This window comes from Anguilla rostrata, chromosome 1 (genome assembly GCF_018555375.3).
Source record: "Anguilla rostrata isolate EN2019 chromosome 1, ASM1855537v3, whole genome shotgun sequence".
NCBI classification, from domain to species: Eukaryota; Metazoa; Chordata; class Actinopteri; order Anguilliformes; family Anguillidae; genus Anguilla; species Anguilla rostrata.
Window position 1 is genome coordinate 56,775,165 of NC_057933.1, and position 19,031 is coordinate 56,794,195.

General features: G+C 42.5%; 1 protein-coding gene across 1 annotated transcript in view; it reads right to left on the minus strand.

The window, feature by feature from the left end:
* Nucleotides 1-19,031, minus strand: part of osbpl10b (oxysterol binding protein-like 10b) — a 64,872-nt gene that overhangs the window by 34,953 nt on the left and 10,888 nt on the right. Inside the window, exons 3-6 of the mRNA XM_064343834.1 lie at nucleotides 16,824-16,903; nucleotides 11,296-11,505; nucleotides 2,998-3,217; nucleotides 537-694 (exon numbers count right to left, since the gene is read on the minus strand). Of these exons, the coding sequence (XP_064199904.1) occupies nucleotides 537-694; nucleotides 2,998-3,217; nucleotides 11,296-11,505; nucleotides 16,824-16,903 (668 nt within the window). The remainder of the gene's footprint in view (nucleotides 1-536; nucleotides 695-2,997; nucleotides 3,218-11,295; nucleotides 11,506-16,823; nucleotides 16,904-19,031) is intronic.

Here is a 19,031-nt window from a genome sequence, read left to right on the forward strand (position 1 = left end):
CATAATATCCTGATTAGAAACAGATTAAAAACAAGTATTGCATAAACAATTTCTACTCGCAATTAAAATATCGTGCATGTTTTAGGGGTTACAGTTAATCTTGATACTGATGGGAAGCTGGTATGAGCCTTCAGGGATGTTTAAAAAGATGCTCCTCCTAAGCAGGCAGTTTAGTGCCTGGGCTGTGTGCGCTGCATTACAGCACACCCCCAGCACGTAACAATAAGGAGCCATAAGCCATTTGTACTAATGCCTATAATGAGCCATCGCAGTTCATGCTGAGCTCGGGTCCCTGAAAGCCCTACTGAAGACAAACAAACAGCATATATAATGTTATCATTATTACATTATATAAGAATTATCCTCCCCATAATCCTCCGCTGTTGAAACAGGAAGTGATAAGTCTCATAGATACAGAAAATGAAAGGCATATTCAAGATTGCACTGATTTAACTGCAAGAAGACTCTGGGTGGATAAGTTCACCAGAGCAGAGCTGTTGTCACTCTCCAGACCGAATAACAGGAAATAAGCTTACATCAGTGCTGGGGGTCAGGTCCTTGTCTCTCAGGGCCGGGGAGGGCTCAGATGAGAGGGACACGCTGGTGCCAGCCTGGGGCATGGAGGGGCTCGGCCCTCCGTTCTTCAGCTGCTCTGCGGAGGGAGACGTGGGCACAGGCCAGCCAGGGACAGCATCTGAAACATACAACGCAGGGTCAGATTCAACACCGACAGTCACCTGCAGGGCCCCACAGGTCCAGTGAACAAACAGCTATCTAACCAAACGCCTGTTTAACATCCTGAATGCAGGTTACAGGTTTGAATAGAAAGCTGGTCACTGGCACTGTATGTTTAAGCAAGTTACATACAGTGCTGTGAAAAAGTATTTGCCCCATTCCAGATTTCCTCTATTATTGCATATTTGTGGTTTCAGATCTTTAGACAACATGTAATATCAGACAAAGGGAAACTGAGTAAACATAAAACAGATGATAAATGTTTTATTTAATTTATTTAATGGAAAAGGGTATCAAAAACCCACATCACCCATGTGAAAAAGTAATTGCCCCCTTAGTTAATCAATCAATTAATTAATTAACCAATTAACCATTTAACTGATAATTAGATTGAGCTGATTGAACACAGCCAGGCAGCCAACCTTATTGAATATAAATCTCACTCACATTGAACCTTACCATCAGAGTGAAGTAGTCACTACAAAGTTTCTACAAGCACACTATGCCACAATCAAAGGATCCCAGAACAGACAAGAAACAGGTTGCTGAAATATATAAGTCTGAAAAGGGTTACAAAGCCATTTCTAAGGCTCTGGGACTCCACTGAAACCACAGTGAGAGCCATTATCTCCGAATGGAGAGCACTTTGAACAGAGGTGCATCTTCCCAAGATTGGCCGGCCTGCCAAAATGACTCCAAGGGCACAGTGACAACTCATCCAGGAAGTCACAAAATATCCTAAAAGAACATTCAAATAACTGCAGGCCTCTCTAACCTCAGCTCAGGTCAGTGGGAGAATAGCAAGGCAAAAACCACCGCTAACCAAGAGAAGCATCAATGCTCGTGTCACATTTGCAAGAAACATCTGGATAATCCCCTGGCCTTTTGGGATACAGTTCTGTGGACAGATGAGTCAAAAGTGGAACATTTTGATGACACAGTCCCCATTATGTATGGCTTAAAGCTAATACAGCATTTCATAGTAAGAACATGATATCAATAGTCAAACATGGTGGTGGTAGTGTGGTTTATGATCCAAAACACAAAAGGAATGATCCAAACACAAAAGGAAGAATCTCAATGACTGAGAAGAAACTAAACAAAAGTTTTGGAGTGGCCTAGTCCTGACTTTAACCCAAAAGAGATGCACTCACACACTATAAATATATCCCATGAAAACAAGGGAAAATTAAAGTATGAAAAATGTCCTGCTAGTAAGTGTATAAAATGAAACTAAGTCTTACCCATTTGGGAAATTTTCTTGGGAACAGAAATGCAATATTCTTCACGTTAGACTCTAAACTTGAATCCAATTATACCAATTCAAGATACACTACACCTTCTCCCTGTATATGATGTTTTTGGTGAAGTTTCAGAAAAATCCACACTGTGAATCAGTGTGTCAGTGTGGGTGTGTGTACATGCGTGTGTGTGAATCTATGTGAATGAAGGTGACCTGAATCTTGTTAAAGTTAATTCACACAGCATGTCTCTCTCCAATAGGCAAGAACAGAGCCCACAATGCATCTTACTTTGACAGAATGCTTTAATAACACAGCTCTGGCTCACATCACTCCCACTGTCCAATGTCCTCCTTCCCCACCCAATGCCTAACAACACCCTTTTCATAAACTCAGGAAGTACAACCAGAATTATACAGGTTCGAATCACAGAGAGACATCATTTATGGCAAACTTGCCTTTCCTCAGTAAAGTTTGCAGCTCTCTAAATTAACAATATATATGTATGATAAATAGGTGTTCCTGTTGTCTGATATCACACACACATCAAACATTGTGGAGGGCTTTTTGATACAGTGGGCTGTAAACCTGCACAACATGCCATTAATTCATATGTGACAGAGGATGCTGCTGGTGGACAGTGTAATACAAGCCTTCATTTCAACAATTCAATTTATTTCGTTTTCACTTGCCTTTGAAAAGAATGGTACATACCAGGAATAAGAGAGAATAATCGAGAGTAAAGACGTGTGTTATTACCATCCTGCTACTGCAGACAAGAGCCAAGCTTGCATAGTTTGAAGGTGGAAGAAGCATACAGTCCACAGGTGGCCAATCTACCAGTGGGGGGCTCACAGTGCAATGAAACACGGACCCCTAACAAACTGAACCCTCCAATACCTTGGCCAATTCATTCGGTAATTGTGTGACACCCTCTGGTGCCACCAGCCAGTGGTTATTTAACCGAATGCGGCACCTTCCCCTCTATTTAGTGTAATAATAAATATGTTGCAGGACTCACCAGAGACCAGGCTGCGCCCATGGGCGTGGCTGTGCTGCGTAACCTGCCCCACATTCTGCTGTAGGATGTTGAGACATTCTCCCAAGCAGCTGAGGGTGGCGGCGGAGGTGGCTTTGAGCAGCAGCAGGTCCTGGTCCAGAGAGGACAGCGGCCCGCGGGTGGGCAGAGACTCTATGGAGTGGACCAGCGTCTTCTGCTGACCCTCAGCCTGTGATATGACCTGCGCGAACACAACAGGGTTGGGCCTGGGTCATTCACACTGGGCTATTTACACACACACATCATCACACACGCTAACACCAGACAAACTACACTCACACGTAATCACTCAATCACAAAACATACTGTATACACAACATCATATACATTATCTTGCACCCAGCCATTAACCTACATAATTACCCATAATGCTCTATCAAACATTATGCAATCAAAACATTCATTCAAATAATCACTCCCCCAACAAATAAATATCTACTCCCCCAACAAACAGATATCTAACTAACCACTTACAGAACCAAATAGTGTATTACACCCATAAATACTCAGACATACAAACACGCCTTAACATTACATTGACACAAAAATCACTCACTCACAGACACATCTAGTGATCACAGAAAGGACCAGTGAGTTCCTGCCTTGTCTCACCCACACCCTCGTGGCATTGTGGGTGTAACGACCTCATTCTCTATGAGAAAATCTTAGTAATCATATTTATAATAACACTACAGGGCTAATGCTGGTGAGGATTATAACTCAAACTCCATTAAGAGCAGGAAAAGCCAAAGAATCGGCTGCTCGACCAAAGTAGAATCATTGGTGCTAATTTAGCTTAATGTAGTTTAGCTTTGGATCAATCAAGGGTCAAAGTGGTGCACAAGCTTAAGGACTGAAGGACTGCGATCAAATCTGCTTTTATGGGTCCCTGTAGAAAACTCCAGCTGCTCAGGAGCTGAGGAAAAGACACATCCACTAAATCAGGCCATTAAGGATTAGGATGTAATGAATAGCCGGACACCTCCATATTGTACTGAAGCGCCGACGTGCCTCCCCTGAGGAAGAGTAATAAAACCAATACGGCTAAATTCTGCTAAAGAAGCACTACCAGCAGGCCCTCCTGAGAATCAGCACATGGCCAGCGAAGGCAGCATCCTTTCAGCACAGCCTTTTCACACCTGTCCACAAGCAGCACCCTCAAGTCTGAACTGCCACGAAATGAAGCGGAATTAAATAGTCTCATCTTCAGAATGTCAGTGAAATTCTGGCACCATCAAGAGGCTGAGATTTCTATGACCCCAGAGCTTTCTTGGCTGTCCAGGAGGAAATCAATTTCAATTCACACCTTTTATACACGCTATTTTACTTCAAGGCAAAAAGAAAGACTCCTTGCATGATCTCCTTACATTTCCAGCATCTAGATAGGTCTACAGCTGTGATGCACAGGTTCAGCACTGCATGACATATCCACTCTCTCAAGGAGGGGAGGTTAACCATCATGACACACACGTGTAATGCGCGCATGCACACACGCATACACACAGAGCCATAATGGCCACTTGAAAAACGGCCAAAAGACTCACACTCAGTTCTTGAAGTGTTTAATGTCAGGAATATAAATAATTATGAACTTTTCTTAATTTGATTTAATGCGAGGCTGTGGCAAAGTAGTGTAAAGATCTTCCTTTGTGAGAGTTGCAGATTTTATTCCCAGACATGACAGTGTCTTTATATGGTTAAGAAAGGCACCTAATATAAATTGCATGGCAAAAACATCCAGCTAAGTGCTGATAATGAGTAAAATTTCAGGCTCCGTAGGTCAGGACAATGAATCAGAGCACCAACTCAGACTATACAGAACAATAATAAACCAGCGGACTGACACAGACTGTACAGAGCGATATTTCAGCATCTGTGGGCCCGACTCTGACATCACTCCTTCTGCGACAGATATATCCCAAACACAAACAGAGCCCTGTATATATTTAAACATACCCATAAGAAACACACAGAAAAGTGCTTGTCTATTTATTTTTCTTTCATTTTTTTATTCTTTGGGGGGGCACTTCCTACCATGGTAATTGTCAAAATAAGTTCCCATATATAACTATGATAAAAGAAAGTTTGGAAAGAGAAGACTCTTTCACAGTGCTGAAACTCTGTGGCTCTGCTTTGTGACTCAGCCAGTGATGCAGACTCAGAGAAGCAAAGCAGGTCTCATAAGCCACCACAAGGAGAGCGTCTGAGGGCTTTGAGAAGACAAATCACTTCTGCTTAAAGGGACTGATAAAGCTCCCTGATAACCACATTTTCCCCTAGCACCACCTCCACCTGCTGTAATGTAACACTTCTGTTTGAAATGTTACATCTCCCACGTCATACTTACTCATCCAGGCTAAATAAAAATCTCAAATGAAGGTAATCGTGAAGCATTAGAATAACAGACGGGAGAGAGGAAGCTGTTGGGAAACCGTATCAGTCTGCCCTTTCTCCCGTGTGTGCTACATATTACACGCCACACAGTAAATGTATCCAGTTTCACCGGCTACAGGCAACTGTGAAATGACACTGTTCACAGGAGATTACTTCCTAACACAGACAGGCCAGCAATCTGAACTGGGCTATGGATTCAATTTCTGTGCGTTGGGCACAGCACTGCATCAACACTTTTAGGAAGAAACCACATGATGAATATTACCAGCCTTGAATATTGCTAATTAATATAAGTAACCGAAATGGCTAGAGCTGAAACTCATTTAATGTACAGTACACACCTGTGCTCGGGGTGAATATCAGTAATGTACACACCTGTGCTCATGGTCAATATCAGTAATATACACACCTGTGCTCAAGGTGATTACCAGTAATGTACACACCTGTGCTCAGGGTGAACACCAGTAATGTACACACCTGTGACAGCCCAGGATTCCAGGGACTAGATCATTATGGGATAGGGAAGACACATTTCCACCTTTCAAAATGACAAAATTGACACATTCATCATCATTGGTTCAGACATCATAAGGAGCTTGCTTAAAAACAGTCATCACTGATCAGATTTGGTGAAGCTACATTAGTGGGACCCCAATCAACCAGACAGACTAGTGTCTCAAACATATATTTCTGTCCCTCTCTCCCCCTCTTCGGTCTCTTACTTTTCCTTCTTCCCTACTCCTCCCTCTGTGGCCGTGTATGACCACTGCCCTTTGTCTTTATGCCAATCAGTCTCACAGGGATGCTAGGATACCCATGAGTGACACACAGGCTGTCTAATTTACATACACTTTACACACAGGCCCCTGCCAGCCAGACATTGGAACTCTCTCATTAGAAATGCTCCCCCTTCCTGCAGTACGTGTGCCCGTCATTGTTGCGGCTGACTTTCAAGAGGCTACAGCATCCGATGCATTATTCATTTTCATTATTTCTAAAGTTGAAGTTTTCTGATTCTCTATGGTTAAACCACGCTGACCACCAAAATCTATCTGCCTGATTCATTGATTTGGTTTGCCTGGTCAGAGCTGTCTGGGGATTTCTGTAATGAAAGTGACATTAGAGGTAAACATTCAAAGCACTGGCTCACTGAGAGGAGAGAGAGAGATGAGTAGTGAAAGGGTGAAATGAAGTCACAATTTCACAATTAAGAGGGCACAAGACACCATTGGAAAGGCCTTCCGATATGACCAACTATTCCAAATTTAATGAAAAGAATATATAATTGATATATAAATGAAGAGATAACATATTAGCTTTCATTCACAGGCTCGCATCCATATAGCAGAACCGTTCCAGATGTAACCCCTAGTGGGTGGTAATTGAAGGCGATTCCCAGTGTTAGGCTGGAGAGGTAATGAAGGTGTAAGATGCTTCACTGGTGTATGACCCTGTTGGCACAGAATGACACCTCTTCCATTTTATGCTGCTGAGGACTCAGCTAAGGTAACACAGGAAAGAGTGCTCATAGCAAAAACGTATTCTCTCCTTAAACTCTCACTCCAATTCCCTGTGGTCTTGCTTTTTCTTTCATTTTCACTCATTATTGCTCTGTCCCTCTCTCCCTGTCCCTCCCTCTCCCGCTCGTGCTCCAACACTCCATTCTCCGTTAGAGTAGGATGTAAGCCTGTCTTTCGGAAACTGACTTTGCTCTTTAGTGCAGCTGTACCCTGCACTGAAGAAATAGATATTGGCATGTTAAAAAAAGAACTTTCTGCACTAGAGGAAGGGTTTCTTCTCTGGCTGTCGGAAGATCAAATATGCATCACAATCTTGATTTTCTGAAATTACATATTTTGACAGCCCTGATTTCTTCAAATGAAGAAACATAATTTATTAGATGAGTCACTGCCCCAAAGTTAGTTTCCACAGTACAGAAATAAGAGAGGTTTAATAAGCCGACTGAAACTACAGTGCGATACAAATCAGTAGACTGATTGCCCTTAGGTTCTGAAAAATATGGTGGACACAAAGAGAACTGCATATATTCACACATGAAATAGTACGAGTCATTTAAAAGTATAGCTCAGTATGATCTTTCGAAAAAGCTGCCAAGAAAATGTCATAGAGCCATTTCCATGTTTAAAAAATACAGTTGGATCTCACTTTCAAGAGGACTGCCAAATATCGCTGAACTGCGAAAGATACCCATGAAAGATGTGAAAGATGTGTTTGAGTGTGTGTGTGCATCATTTTTGCTCATTTAAAATACCAACACTTATCTCTGCCAGCCAGAAAGGGAAAGTGTCAGTTTCCAGGATTTGTGGAAAGAAAGGGTATTCAAAGAGGCACTGGCAAAGCAGCTTTAACCCCTTTGCCCTAACCGAAATGGCAGCGGTTACAAAGGTAGCCCACTGCTTGGGCTGCATATATATGATAGAGCCATGGTGTTTCATCTTCTCTGAACATACTGAATGATGATTAACATCACCAGTTTGTCTCCACCATGTGACCTGCAGGGATCTAAACTTGTATTTCTATGGTTATCCTCAAGGGGCTTCTGATAGGCACTTCAACAACATAGTCAAGTAACTAATCATATGACCGAGTTTCTAATTAAGACATTTATAAATAAATAAATAAACAATTAGTTGATCTAATATGGGGAGAGTCAGGAAGAAAAGTGAACATGGATGGAAGTTTAAATGCTGTGAGAAGCATGTCTTTGAGCCAGTGTTCCTCACTCCTGGTCCTGGAGAGCTACATGGTCCGTTGTCTTTCATTGTTACTCAGCACTTGAGTAGCGCAGCAAATGATCAGTTAAAGCAGCTGATTACAGTTAATTCAGGTCACCTGGTTTTTTAGGTCTGAATCAGTCACTGATCTTACAGGGAAAAAAACTAACAGGCTCTGTAGCTCTACAGGACCAGGATTTAGTATCACTGCAGTAAAAAGAAAAAAGGCATCACATAAAGCAGGCCCAGCACTAAGCCCAGCACTAAGACCCCTGATCCTATGTAAGGTCTTGATTGACCATGAATAGTTAATTAGTTGAATCATTAATGTATTTTTTTACTTAACCTTCCTGCACAAGTTGAATGTTGTATAACTGCTCTCATTTTTATTTTGGTAATTTCCCATAACTTCTAACAATACCTAACATGCCCCTGTACAACAATTAAAAATACTGTAGCATGTCCATGATAGTAAGTAATCAAACGATATTTAACACGCAAGTGACACATATAAATCATTGGCTGCGCTTAATTAGTGGCAACTGCTTCATAAACTTAGATTACTGAGGTGACGCAAATGGGATGACTGTTTGAGAAGCGGCTTGACAAAGAGGCTATTGCGACCTCTAGCTGATGGAGGACTGAAGTGGCATGCAAGAAAAAAGGGGACACAAACTGGTGGCCCAAATGATGATGCATCCAGAAATTATATTTTATGAACATAAATTACTTCTTATTTCACAGATGAAGTTAAAGTCTTTGTATGGTACTGTGAGAAGGAGATCTTTACACATGTAAGGTGTGTAATCCACTGAAAATCCTGGAATCTCACCTCGGATCCCTGGGTTTCACTTATAAAGATCATTTAACAGGATTTTGGCTTTCCATGCTCTGTGCTGTGAGGGGTAACCTATGCTGGCTCTGTAGAGAACAACTCTGCACTGCCTCCACCTCACATGACCTGCTGTCCCATTTCATCTTCAATGCTGTCCCACTTTGATCTTCCGTTCTGTGACATCATCTCTGGTTACCTGTGTTGGCTCCATTTATACAGGCACTGATGGATCAAAGCCAGTACTCCCACCCATTTCACTGCACTGACAGGACAGAATGTGAAGACTGGTCCATGGCCAGCCCCCAGGTGGACCAACTCCATTGTGCCTTCACCCCCACCACTTCTCAACCTCCCTCCTGCTCAAGTCCTGATTCCTTCTTCCAGTGGTTCTCAAACTCGGTCCTGGGGGACCCCTGTGTATGCTGGTTTTCATTCCAACTTCAACAGCAATCCCAGAATTTTAACAAGCTGTTAACTTTTCTTAATTAGGTGCTTTTCATGTTTTAGAGCTGGGGTCACCAGTCTTATCCAGAAAGGGTACTACTGATTCTACTAATCAAGGTGCTTAGCAATGACTCTAGTGATTGATTAGTAGTATCAGGTGTGTGCACCCACACTGGCCCTTTCTGGAACCCCAGCTCTAAAACATGACTAGACTTGTTAAAATTCTGGGATTGCTGTTGAGGTTGGAATGAAAACCAGCATACACAGGGGTCCCCCAGGACCGAGTTTGAGAACCACTGTTCTACTCCACTGAGTTACAAACACACAGAGTGAGAGTAATAAACCCAGCAGAGGAGGCCCACTCTAGCCACCCACACCACAACCCAATAACAATAACAAACCACTTCCAGAATTTAAAGAAATGCATATTTTAGGCATTTTTCTGTGATTGAAGAGAAACAAGAAAAAGTATTTGACTTAATTTAGTTAACAATTGCACGGTAATTTTGGCATAGTTTTCTCAGCTTGAACCTTTAGAAAAAAGCATTCTTCTTTCCCAAATAACCATTAAATACTGAAAAACAAGCAAATCCTCATCAATTATTTTAAATATTGACCGATAGAACAATAAGTATATGGGGTATAGAAAGTCAAGTGTCCTGAAAACAAGCTGGATCATCATTCAGGTACATTCCTCAGGTATATACAACATATGAAAAAGCATACATTCCACATCATTTTATACAAATAATGCCACAGGTGAACACATGGTCAACTGAAAAAAAAACATAGTGTATGACTGCGGATGAAAGACTCAGTTATGAAGTCAAGGGCATCTCTTCCCAGAAGCCTTAAAGAACATGAAACTACTGTCTTATTTTCCCTGTGCCTGGACTGTGCTCTGGCATAATCCATTCTGATAAATTATTCAATCAAACACACACACACAAGATATTTAGAAACGCTGCAAAAAAAAATTTATGCATCAGCATTTTGACATGCTGTAGCACTCAATTTTAACAGTTTGGCTAGTTACATATTTAACTGCCTCTTCTCTCTCCACGTTCACACCTCAAACAAATTTTACATTTCCACAGTTTCACAAAAAACCAGTATGTCCAGAGCTAAAAGCATTCAGAATGGCAAATTTTAAGAAACTTCAAAGCAGTCAAATGAATGAAATCAATGAAAAGCCACAGTATACTCGCAAATATCAAAACCTTGGATGAATGGCTTGATGAGTATTCAAGTGATGCAAAAATACTATGCATAAATACTAAAATGTACAATTGAATGTTGCCTATAATTTCATGTTAGTCTGAGTCATGCAAAGTGAATTCAGTATGTCCTTATGCTTTAAGCTAAAATCAAGATCCAGAAAATGTAACCCCATTGTGATAAGTACTGCCACAATAATATCCTCACAACAGTTTCCAGGCAACAAACTGACCTCATCATATCACCGCAATATTAATGTAAAATCATTCTAACTTCATGAAAACATTTGCTGTGGGCTGGAATGTTGCATTAAGTGCTCCAACATTGTAGTCAGGTCTTTACAGAAAAACCACAATGTAGAACACAGCTAAAAGCTTTCCTTAGTTTCTAATGAACAAACGCAATGTGCGGAATAGCTAAAAGCTAAAATCGGTCTATAAAACAAATACAATGTAGCGTATACAGTAGCTAAAAGGTATTACCAGTCTTTACTGAACAAGCACACTGAAGCACACAGCTACAAGTTACAGTGAGCTACAGTCATAAAACACAATTCAGACAGTGCAAGCCACAATGAAAAGCCAGATGTGGACAGCAGGGTGAACAGCAGTACATTTGGGAGGCGCACCCTACCTCTTTGACTTCCAGCAGCCTCCCGGAGTACTGGTTCTTGGCACGGCGGGCGGCGGCAGGGGACTTGTGATGAGTGATGGTGACAATAGCGCTGGGTGCGCCGGTATGGGACGGGTGTCTCTGGGAGCCGGGGGAGGAGGAGGAGGTGGGCAGGGGGTGTGGGAGCAGGGAGAAGCTGCGGGTCCGACTGGAGGAGGCGCAGGAGGAGCCCTGGAAGAGATGGCAGCAGCAGCAGGAGTGAGGAGAGGAGGAGGGGGAGCGGTCGACCTGTTCTCTTTCCCCGCCCGGAGCAGAACCGGAATGTTCCGCCACCCCTCTACTGCGTTCCGCTGTCATGCACAAGGGCATCTTCTGCCTCACAGGAACTGATCGACCCAGGGAGGGAGGGGGAGGGATAAGGGGGAGGGGCAGTGTGCCAGAGCTGCTGCACTAGGCTATAAAGTATGCCTCTCACATTTTTGTTCATAGACGCAATGAACTTTACACTATAAGCCTTGCCCATTAAAAATACCATCTCCAATATTCTGCAGCAGTGCCTGAAAATAACTAAAGCAGAAGTCCCTGAGAGACCTAACGTGGACCACCAAAACTTCCGAGACTTCAGTGAGATTCAAAGCCTCAGACTTTACTGTAGCGATTCAATTCTTCTAAAATTCCTTTCAAATCTCCATCTACAATAGTCTCAATTAATTTCCTGTTCTAGAGTTTGCGACTTGTTCAGCCAGTCTGAATATAAATGTACTGTATATTTTAATCAAGGTGATATTTTTCCATTGTATCCCGAATTTTACACAGGTGTTTTAAAGTTTTCTTACTGCCTCACAGCTGAACTTCCTTCACCTTCAAAGGCTCTCAGTCATGCAGTGAGCTCATTTCAAACCCAAAACATGCTTAATACACCAGAGAAAAGTCGAGGAAAAGTATAAGAGAAACAAAAAGTGCTTAGATAACAGCCCATCTAACAGGCCTCAGACTGAAACATGAGAGCTGCAGCATAACATCCAGAACTGTGGCTCAAGGTGATGCCGGTCAGTTCTGCCTTCTGAAGCAACGCAATTTCATCCACTGTTCTCTCTCACTAAAAAGCACCAATCGGCTTTATAAGGCTGACTCGTTGCCTAGTGAGCACCCAATTTTTTACTAAATCAACAATGGCTCACAGAGCCAAAATAGCACAAGCAGAATGTTAAATAGTTGTGGGACAGCATAAGCAACATCGCCAGGTGAATTCAGATAGAGCTGCGATAGGCAGGAAGCAGACTCGGTGATAAGGGGAAAGCAGGAGCTGGCTGATTTTAGATAAGAGGAAAGCCGTATCCCTCTATCACTCTCCCCAGGGTGATTAGCTGAGGCTAATCTGACCACTGGGCAGTTTCATCACTGTGACATGCTGTCCATAATAGCAGCCTTCCTTCTCCCTCAGATCCCGTATCAGCTGATCATAAATAAACACTGGGAGGAGGGGAGGAGAGGGGGTGACTGCTCACTGCTGCAGTCTGATGCGCTGATGCTGTAGATAACGCTTCACAGAACCCTCTTTTTTCATATTAAATTTTCCTGTGACCCGGACACATAAAACATGATATGCCACTGAAAATGTATTAGGATCCAGAAGAAATAAGGGCACACCTTGCACACCTAATACCTCGTTGAATAGAGCAGAGCCTATATAGCTTTTGTCTAAAATCTAAGACATACACACGAGAGAAAGAGCCTTCACATTAAATCCAAAGGAGACAGCGGCAGTGAATTTTAAGGAGAGAACACTGTAGAAGCCCTGGCTCACGATTACAGCATTCAGTTATGCTGATAGAGCATCGAACATATGAACACACTCCAGCCTTTACAGACAGGCAACAGATTAAAGGGGCTGAATACAGGCAAAGAGCCAGAGGATTAGGACTGCCAATAAACAATGAGATTAACAGTCTGTATTCAATCTGCCACCCACACACTAGGGAGGAAGGTATGAAATCCAATTTCCCACAGCAAATTAGCATGGTACTTAAATGAAACCAGGGTGACCACTCTTTGGGGCAAATTCATGGTTCTATCGGTGAAGGGGAGCCTTAGAGGGGGGTGGGTTGGGGCGAGTGAGTGGGAGAGTCTGAGTGAGAAAACGACTGCACCAAAATGTAATATATTACATCATTCATTTGAGCTGTAGAGACTATTATGCAGGGGGAGTTAGCGGCTGTCTCCAACATTATTAATGTGTCCTGTTCATGTACTTTATCAATATATATTACCCACTTTGAAAATCAACACAAATTATCCAGCATTTATACAGACAGGTCATGAAGCTGTGCAAGAGCACAACAGAAAAGCCTCCCTGCTGGGAATGGAATCTGGAGCCTCTTGGTTATAAGTCCACTACTGTTCACAAAAACAAACTGTCAGATGGATAAGAGGAAAGGAAGTACAACATAGAGGTCAAGGGTGAGCTGCAGCAGTCCAGCCAATGATTAACCAGGCAGATAGAAGGCCTAAACCTGCCAGAGTGTACAGTGAATATCCTCAGCGTTTCCACCCTCCACTCCGTGTGAAAGCTCACACACACACACACACACACACACACATGCACATACACACACACACACACACACACACAGATAATCAAATGACATCTCTGTGAGGACACTGTTTGTTTCCAAGGCAACAGCAATGATACCCAACATGTGCCAAGCTGTGCCCGCATCAGAGAATTTCTGGTCCTGTGCAAATTCCTTTCTTCTTCATGAGAAGGGCCATATCTGTCCTGTGTGGAAACAGCTTCTGCTTGTGCCTTTAAATCCCGCCAAATCTGTTGGGACCACAAGCTCCATTCACTCCCTGCCTCACGGGCTTACTCGAAATGAGGCATCACAAAGCTGATCCCATAAGTCTCTGCTCTTGCATCATGTAGCAGGCGAGTTCACATTTGGGCCACCTGGAGTAGGAAGAGGGTGCAGATTTGAGTGAGATACAGTACATGTGGTTTTTTGGGAATATGCCTCCAGATGGTGATCTCCGTAAGTGACAGCATTTGCTCCTCCACCTACCCCAAGTTCACACGCCAGCAGTATGAGTTCAGGAGAGGCAACTGGACATCACAGGACTGTATTTATGCCTTTGCCCTACATAATCTCAGTAGCTCCCTAGAGTCATATGCTCCACTTTGTTATTTAAGTAGGATACTGTAAAACTTGGGCTTAAAATGCAAGGAAGCCACATTATTTGAAGGAGACCGGCATCTACTGGTGTTTCTCACCAAAGTGGGTAGGCTGCACCTCATTATAAAATTACCGGCATTGAAATTGCCTGTATGTATGTTTCCATAGTCAAGAAAAACTACATTTGAAACTGGATTATTAATATGATAAAAGCCAACATATCACTACCCTATCAAACAAAAGCATATTAGTCATGTTCAATACCCAAATAATTCAAAGCATTCACAAAGCTGAGCAAGGTGCAAGGCCAACTTTGATGTGCTGTTTTCTCTGACAGCCTTTGTTCCAGCAGCTCATGGTATGGCCACTACAACAGAAACTGGTTTTTAAGAAATATTGGCATGCGATAGATAGCTGTCATTCAGATTCCCACACACCCTTAAGACACTAGCCAATGAACTGTAACCTCCCAGATGGCTGAGCCCTTAGGAAATACACATTCACACATGCTCACTGATTCACTCACTCACTCAGACACTGGCACACATCAACTGTAAGGATTCTGAAGTATGTACAGGTACACGTCAGACCCCTCTGCTTTCTAAAAACACAACACTCCACATACACATCAAAGTAACACCATAGCTAGGTTAGCACATGACTGCAGTGAGAATCCAGGGCAAAGTTTCAGTACAACAGCACCGAAGGGCGAACTGTACTTGATTTTATTTGCTGTCTGTGTGTGTTAGAAAAAAAACCACTTAAATAGCAGGCTCACTGCATGATTGACATTCACCGTTAAGTGGAGTAGAGTGATATGATCTGCGTTCATCTTCAAAAGCCTGTCAGAGGAGAGAGGCCATCCAAGGACAAGTGCCTGTCTGAGATGTGAGCAAAGCCAATGAGTGAAAATGCAAATAAGACACCAGGGCACCTGAACATGAAGCAATGGTGAAGCCAACACAGAACAACAAAGCCCCCTGGGAAATATTTCTACAGGGAAATTGACAACAACAAAAAGATCCTGTCAAACCAAAAAAAGGACACCAGAAACCCCCAATATAGTGTAAACACTTTCCAGTAAGAGCTGAACTATCTACAGGAGGGCACAAACAATCCACATCAGACAGTAGGGCCCCCTGTAGGCCTGAATGCACAGTCAGTTTCCTGGGGTCAGATGGTCTACCAGATGTCAGAGACCATGGAGGCCAGATAAAGTTGTTTCATACCACTAGCACATAGTGTTTATTTAAAACAGTATTCCTGTATGGTGACCATTGGCACAAAGGACATGCAACCACGATCACTAGAGTCATAGCAGGAGATGAGAGAGAAACGCAAAGAGAGAGAGAGGCACTGACAGAAGACAGAGGAATGGAAACAACAGAGAACTGAGCAGAAACTCAGGGTGGATCTCATGAGCCGTCATCAGGAGGAATTGAATGGCACTTTTCTGCTGGAGTGCAATATCCTATTAGAACCTCCTGGGATCAAAGAAGAGGCTAGAAATAGGGGATTACACCTATATTAGCTACAAGCCTGTCAGACACATTCCCTCATCTCACAATGGTTAGGCATGGTTATACTTCATTAATGAATGACATTATGAATGCAGCATGTCATGAGACTTGTGTGTCACAAACACTCCCCTTTCCCGCCTCTCTGCTTGATGCTCTAAAATAAACTACAGCTGAATCAGCACAATGCAAGCACCAAAGCAGAGAGTGGTTTTGCACTGTGATGTGTCAGACCAGGTATGCTCAGAAAGACTTCTGTAACCAACCCTCCTCCTAGGTTTCTGCCAGAACCTGGTCACCCAGGTGCACATATTCAATCGATTTTGGTTACCATAAATTTTTTTGTTTGGGTTTCTCTCTCTCAGCTCACTCAACAGTCATATCACTGAAGACCATCCTCCAAAGCAGCACTGGTGATCCACTCAATAAAAATATTGGAAGGGGCAAGTGAGTAAATTGTGTCCTTGGTTTTGGCCTCACATATGTTTGATAAAGCTAACCCAACCAATTTATTTTGAATCTTTAAGCTGTAAAGCACACGGTATCTGATGAAAGTTCAGAACCGAAACACATGCAAAATTTCAGATAGTTCCAGATTTCCAAAAGCAGACAAAGAGACACTGATGTCTTACTGGTTGATTTTGATATCAGCTTTGACTTCTTCAACTAATTCTGGGATTTCCAGATCACAACTGAAAAGACTGAAAGATTTGGTCTTTCATCCTCCCTCTCACATCAGTAAAGAAGAGCTAAGAACCGCACCCCTATCCCCAGGTATACGTATTGGGTGAGATATGAGAGAGAGGCACAGTGTTATTGTAGGTAACAGAAAATATCAGTCGTCACGGCAACAGTATACCTTCGCACTGCTGTCTGAGTGGCGCCGGACACAGGCCTGGAGTTGGCTCATCCAGTACTGCTGCTCCCTGGCATCCGCTGCTGCAAAGAAACCAACACACAGCAGAATGTCATGACACTGTCAGCAGGAAGTCACCATAATCCCATAAACAGGAAATCAAACAGAAATATTATGGTAACTGACGGAGTCTTAATACATGCATTTCCCTAAGCCCACCCCTAGATCTGCTTGGTATTTCTGAGGTGACCATGTTGGAATATAAACCCGCCACTATGACCCTATAGGGTTTATGGGACCATATGACCTTTCAGAGTCAATGGCCCTTTTCACACAAACAGTCTTACCTGGCAATGTTTCAGAACTTTAACCTTTAGGGGTCATGTGTGAATGAGAGTTAGTATTCCGGGAAAAGTTGCCCTGGCAATTTGCCAACTCAAGACCAAGGGACATTTCTGGAAATGTTCAGTTTAAAAATTTGTTTGAACAAAGTCATAACATTACCACATCAAGCATGAAAAATTCATATTTTTTCACTAAAACATCTAGCAAGCTGTTGTTTCTAACTAGCTGCTGCAAAAAATAATAAAAGGCACATTTAGGTCAACGACAAATAAATTATAGCCTACCTTACTAACTAGCAAAGTACACACTATCACTGTCACACATCCATGTCACAATGTTATAAAAAGTCTCTAAAGGTCTGCAAGTGTGCTTGCACATTACAATGTAGCAGGATGCTAGCTGTTATGAATCTTTTGTCTTCATTAGCAGGTATTTAGCAAACATCACCATGTAAACCAGAGTGAACAAAATTGCACCTCTCCGCGCTTGTTCAGACAACAATTATCCTACAGGCACTGTCATGTGTGCATACTGCCAACCTGGTAAAATGGAAGTTAATCCCGAGGTGTGAGATGAAAATAAGCCGCCAAATTGCAGGAAGTTAACATGGCAATGGTCAGTGTTCTATGTGTGAGAGTGGCTAATAAGATTACAGAGCCAGACTGAACCCACTGTTATCGGCAAACAAACACTGGATAGTGTGACTCACTTTATCTGCATTTTATTAGTGTGGACCGCTTACTAGTTTCTGGCAGAGACAAGTAGACTGGAGATTAGTCATTCATGATATAAGTACTGCATACAAGTACTGTATACATCATGTACTTATATTTAGTATAGAATAGTAAATATATGCATGTGTAGTGTATATACTCACTTTATTAGGTACACCTGTTCAACTGCTCGTTAACGCAAATATCTAATCAGCCAATCACGTGGCAGCAACTCAATGCATTTAGGCATGTAGACATGGTCAAGTCGGTCTGCTGAAGTTCAAACCAAGCATTAGAATGGGGAAGAAAGGTGATTTAAGTGAGTTTGAACGTGGCATGGTTGTTGGTGCCAGACGGGCTGGTTTGAGTATTTCAGAAACTGCTGATCTACTGGGATTTTTACGCAGAACCATCTCTAGGGTTTACAGAGAATGGTCAGAAAAAGAGAAAATATCCAGCGAGCTGCAGTTCTCTGGGTGAAAATGCCTTGTTGATGGCAGAGGTCAGAGGTGAATGGCCAGACTGGTTCGAGCTGATAGAAAGGCAACAGTAACTCAAATAACCACTCGTATAACCGAGGTATGCAGAAGAGCATCTCTGAACCCACTACATGTTGAACCTTGAAGCAGATGGGCTACAGCAGCAGAAGACCATCACGGTACTAGCAAGGTGTACCTAATAAAGTGTCCGGTGAGTGTATGTGTATATATATATATATATATATATATATATATATATATACATATATCCTGGTGTTTTGAATACTAACTGGCTGTTTCTACACATTTGCACTGGGCCCCTCAGAATCCACCCATATGGAAAAACAGGAAAAGAGAAAATGAAAAAGCTTCCATTAGCATGAGGTGGCAGCGGGGGGGAGAAGCAGTGAGGGTTCAGAAAATGGCTATCAAAGAAAATGACTGCAAAAATAAACCCCCTCCAATATGAGGCACATCCACCTCACCTACCAGATCTGACCCTGGAGACAGGAATTGAGAAGAATCAAAGTGCTTGAGACAGCCAATCAGACAAGAGCAACAGGTGACCCCTGATGACAAGAGCACGTGGAGAAAGCAAGCCTTCTGTCAGATTTTTTCCCTTTTTTCCTACATTCTGAGATTGGTTTATTCTTAAACTATTTTATTTGCAGATA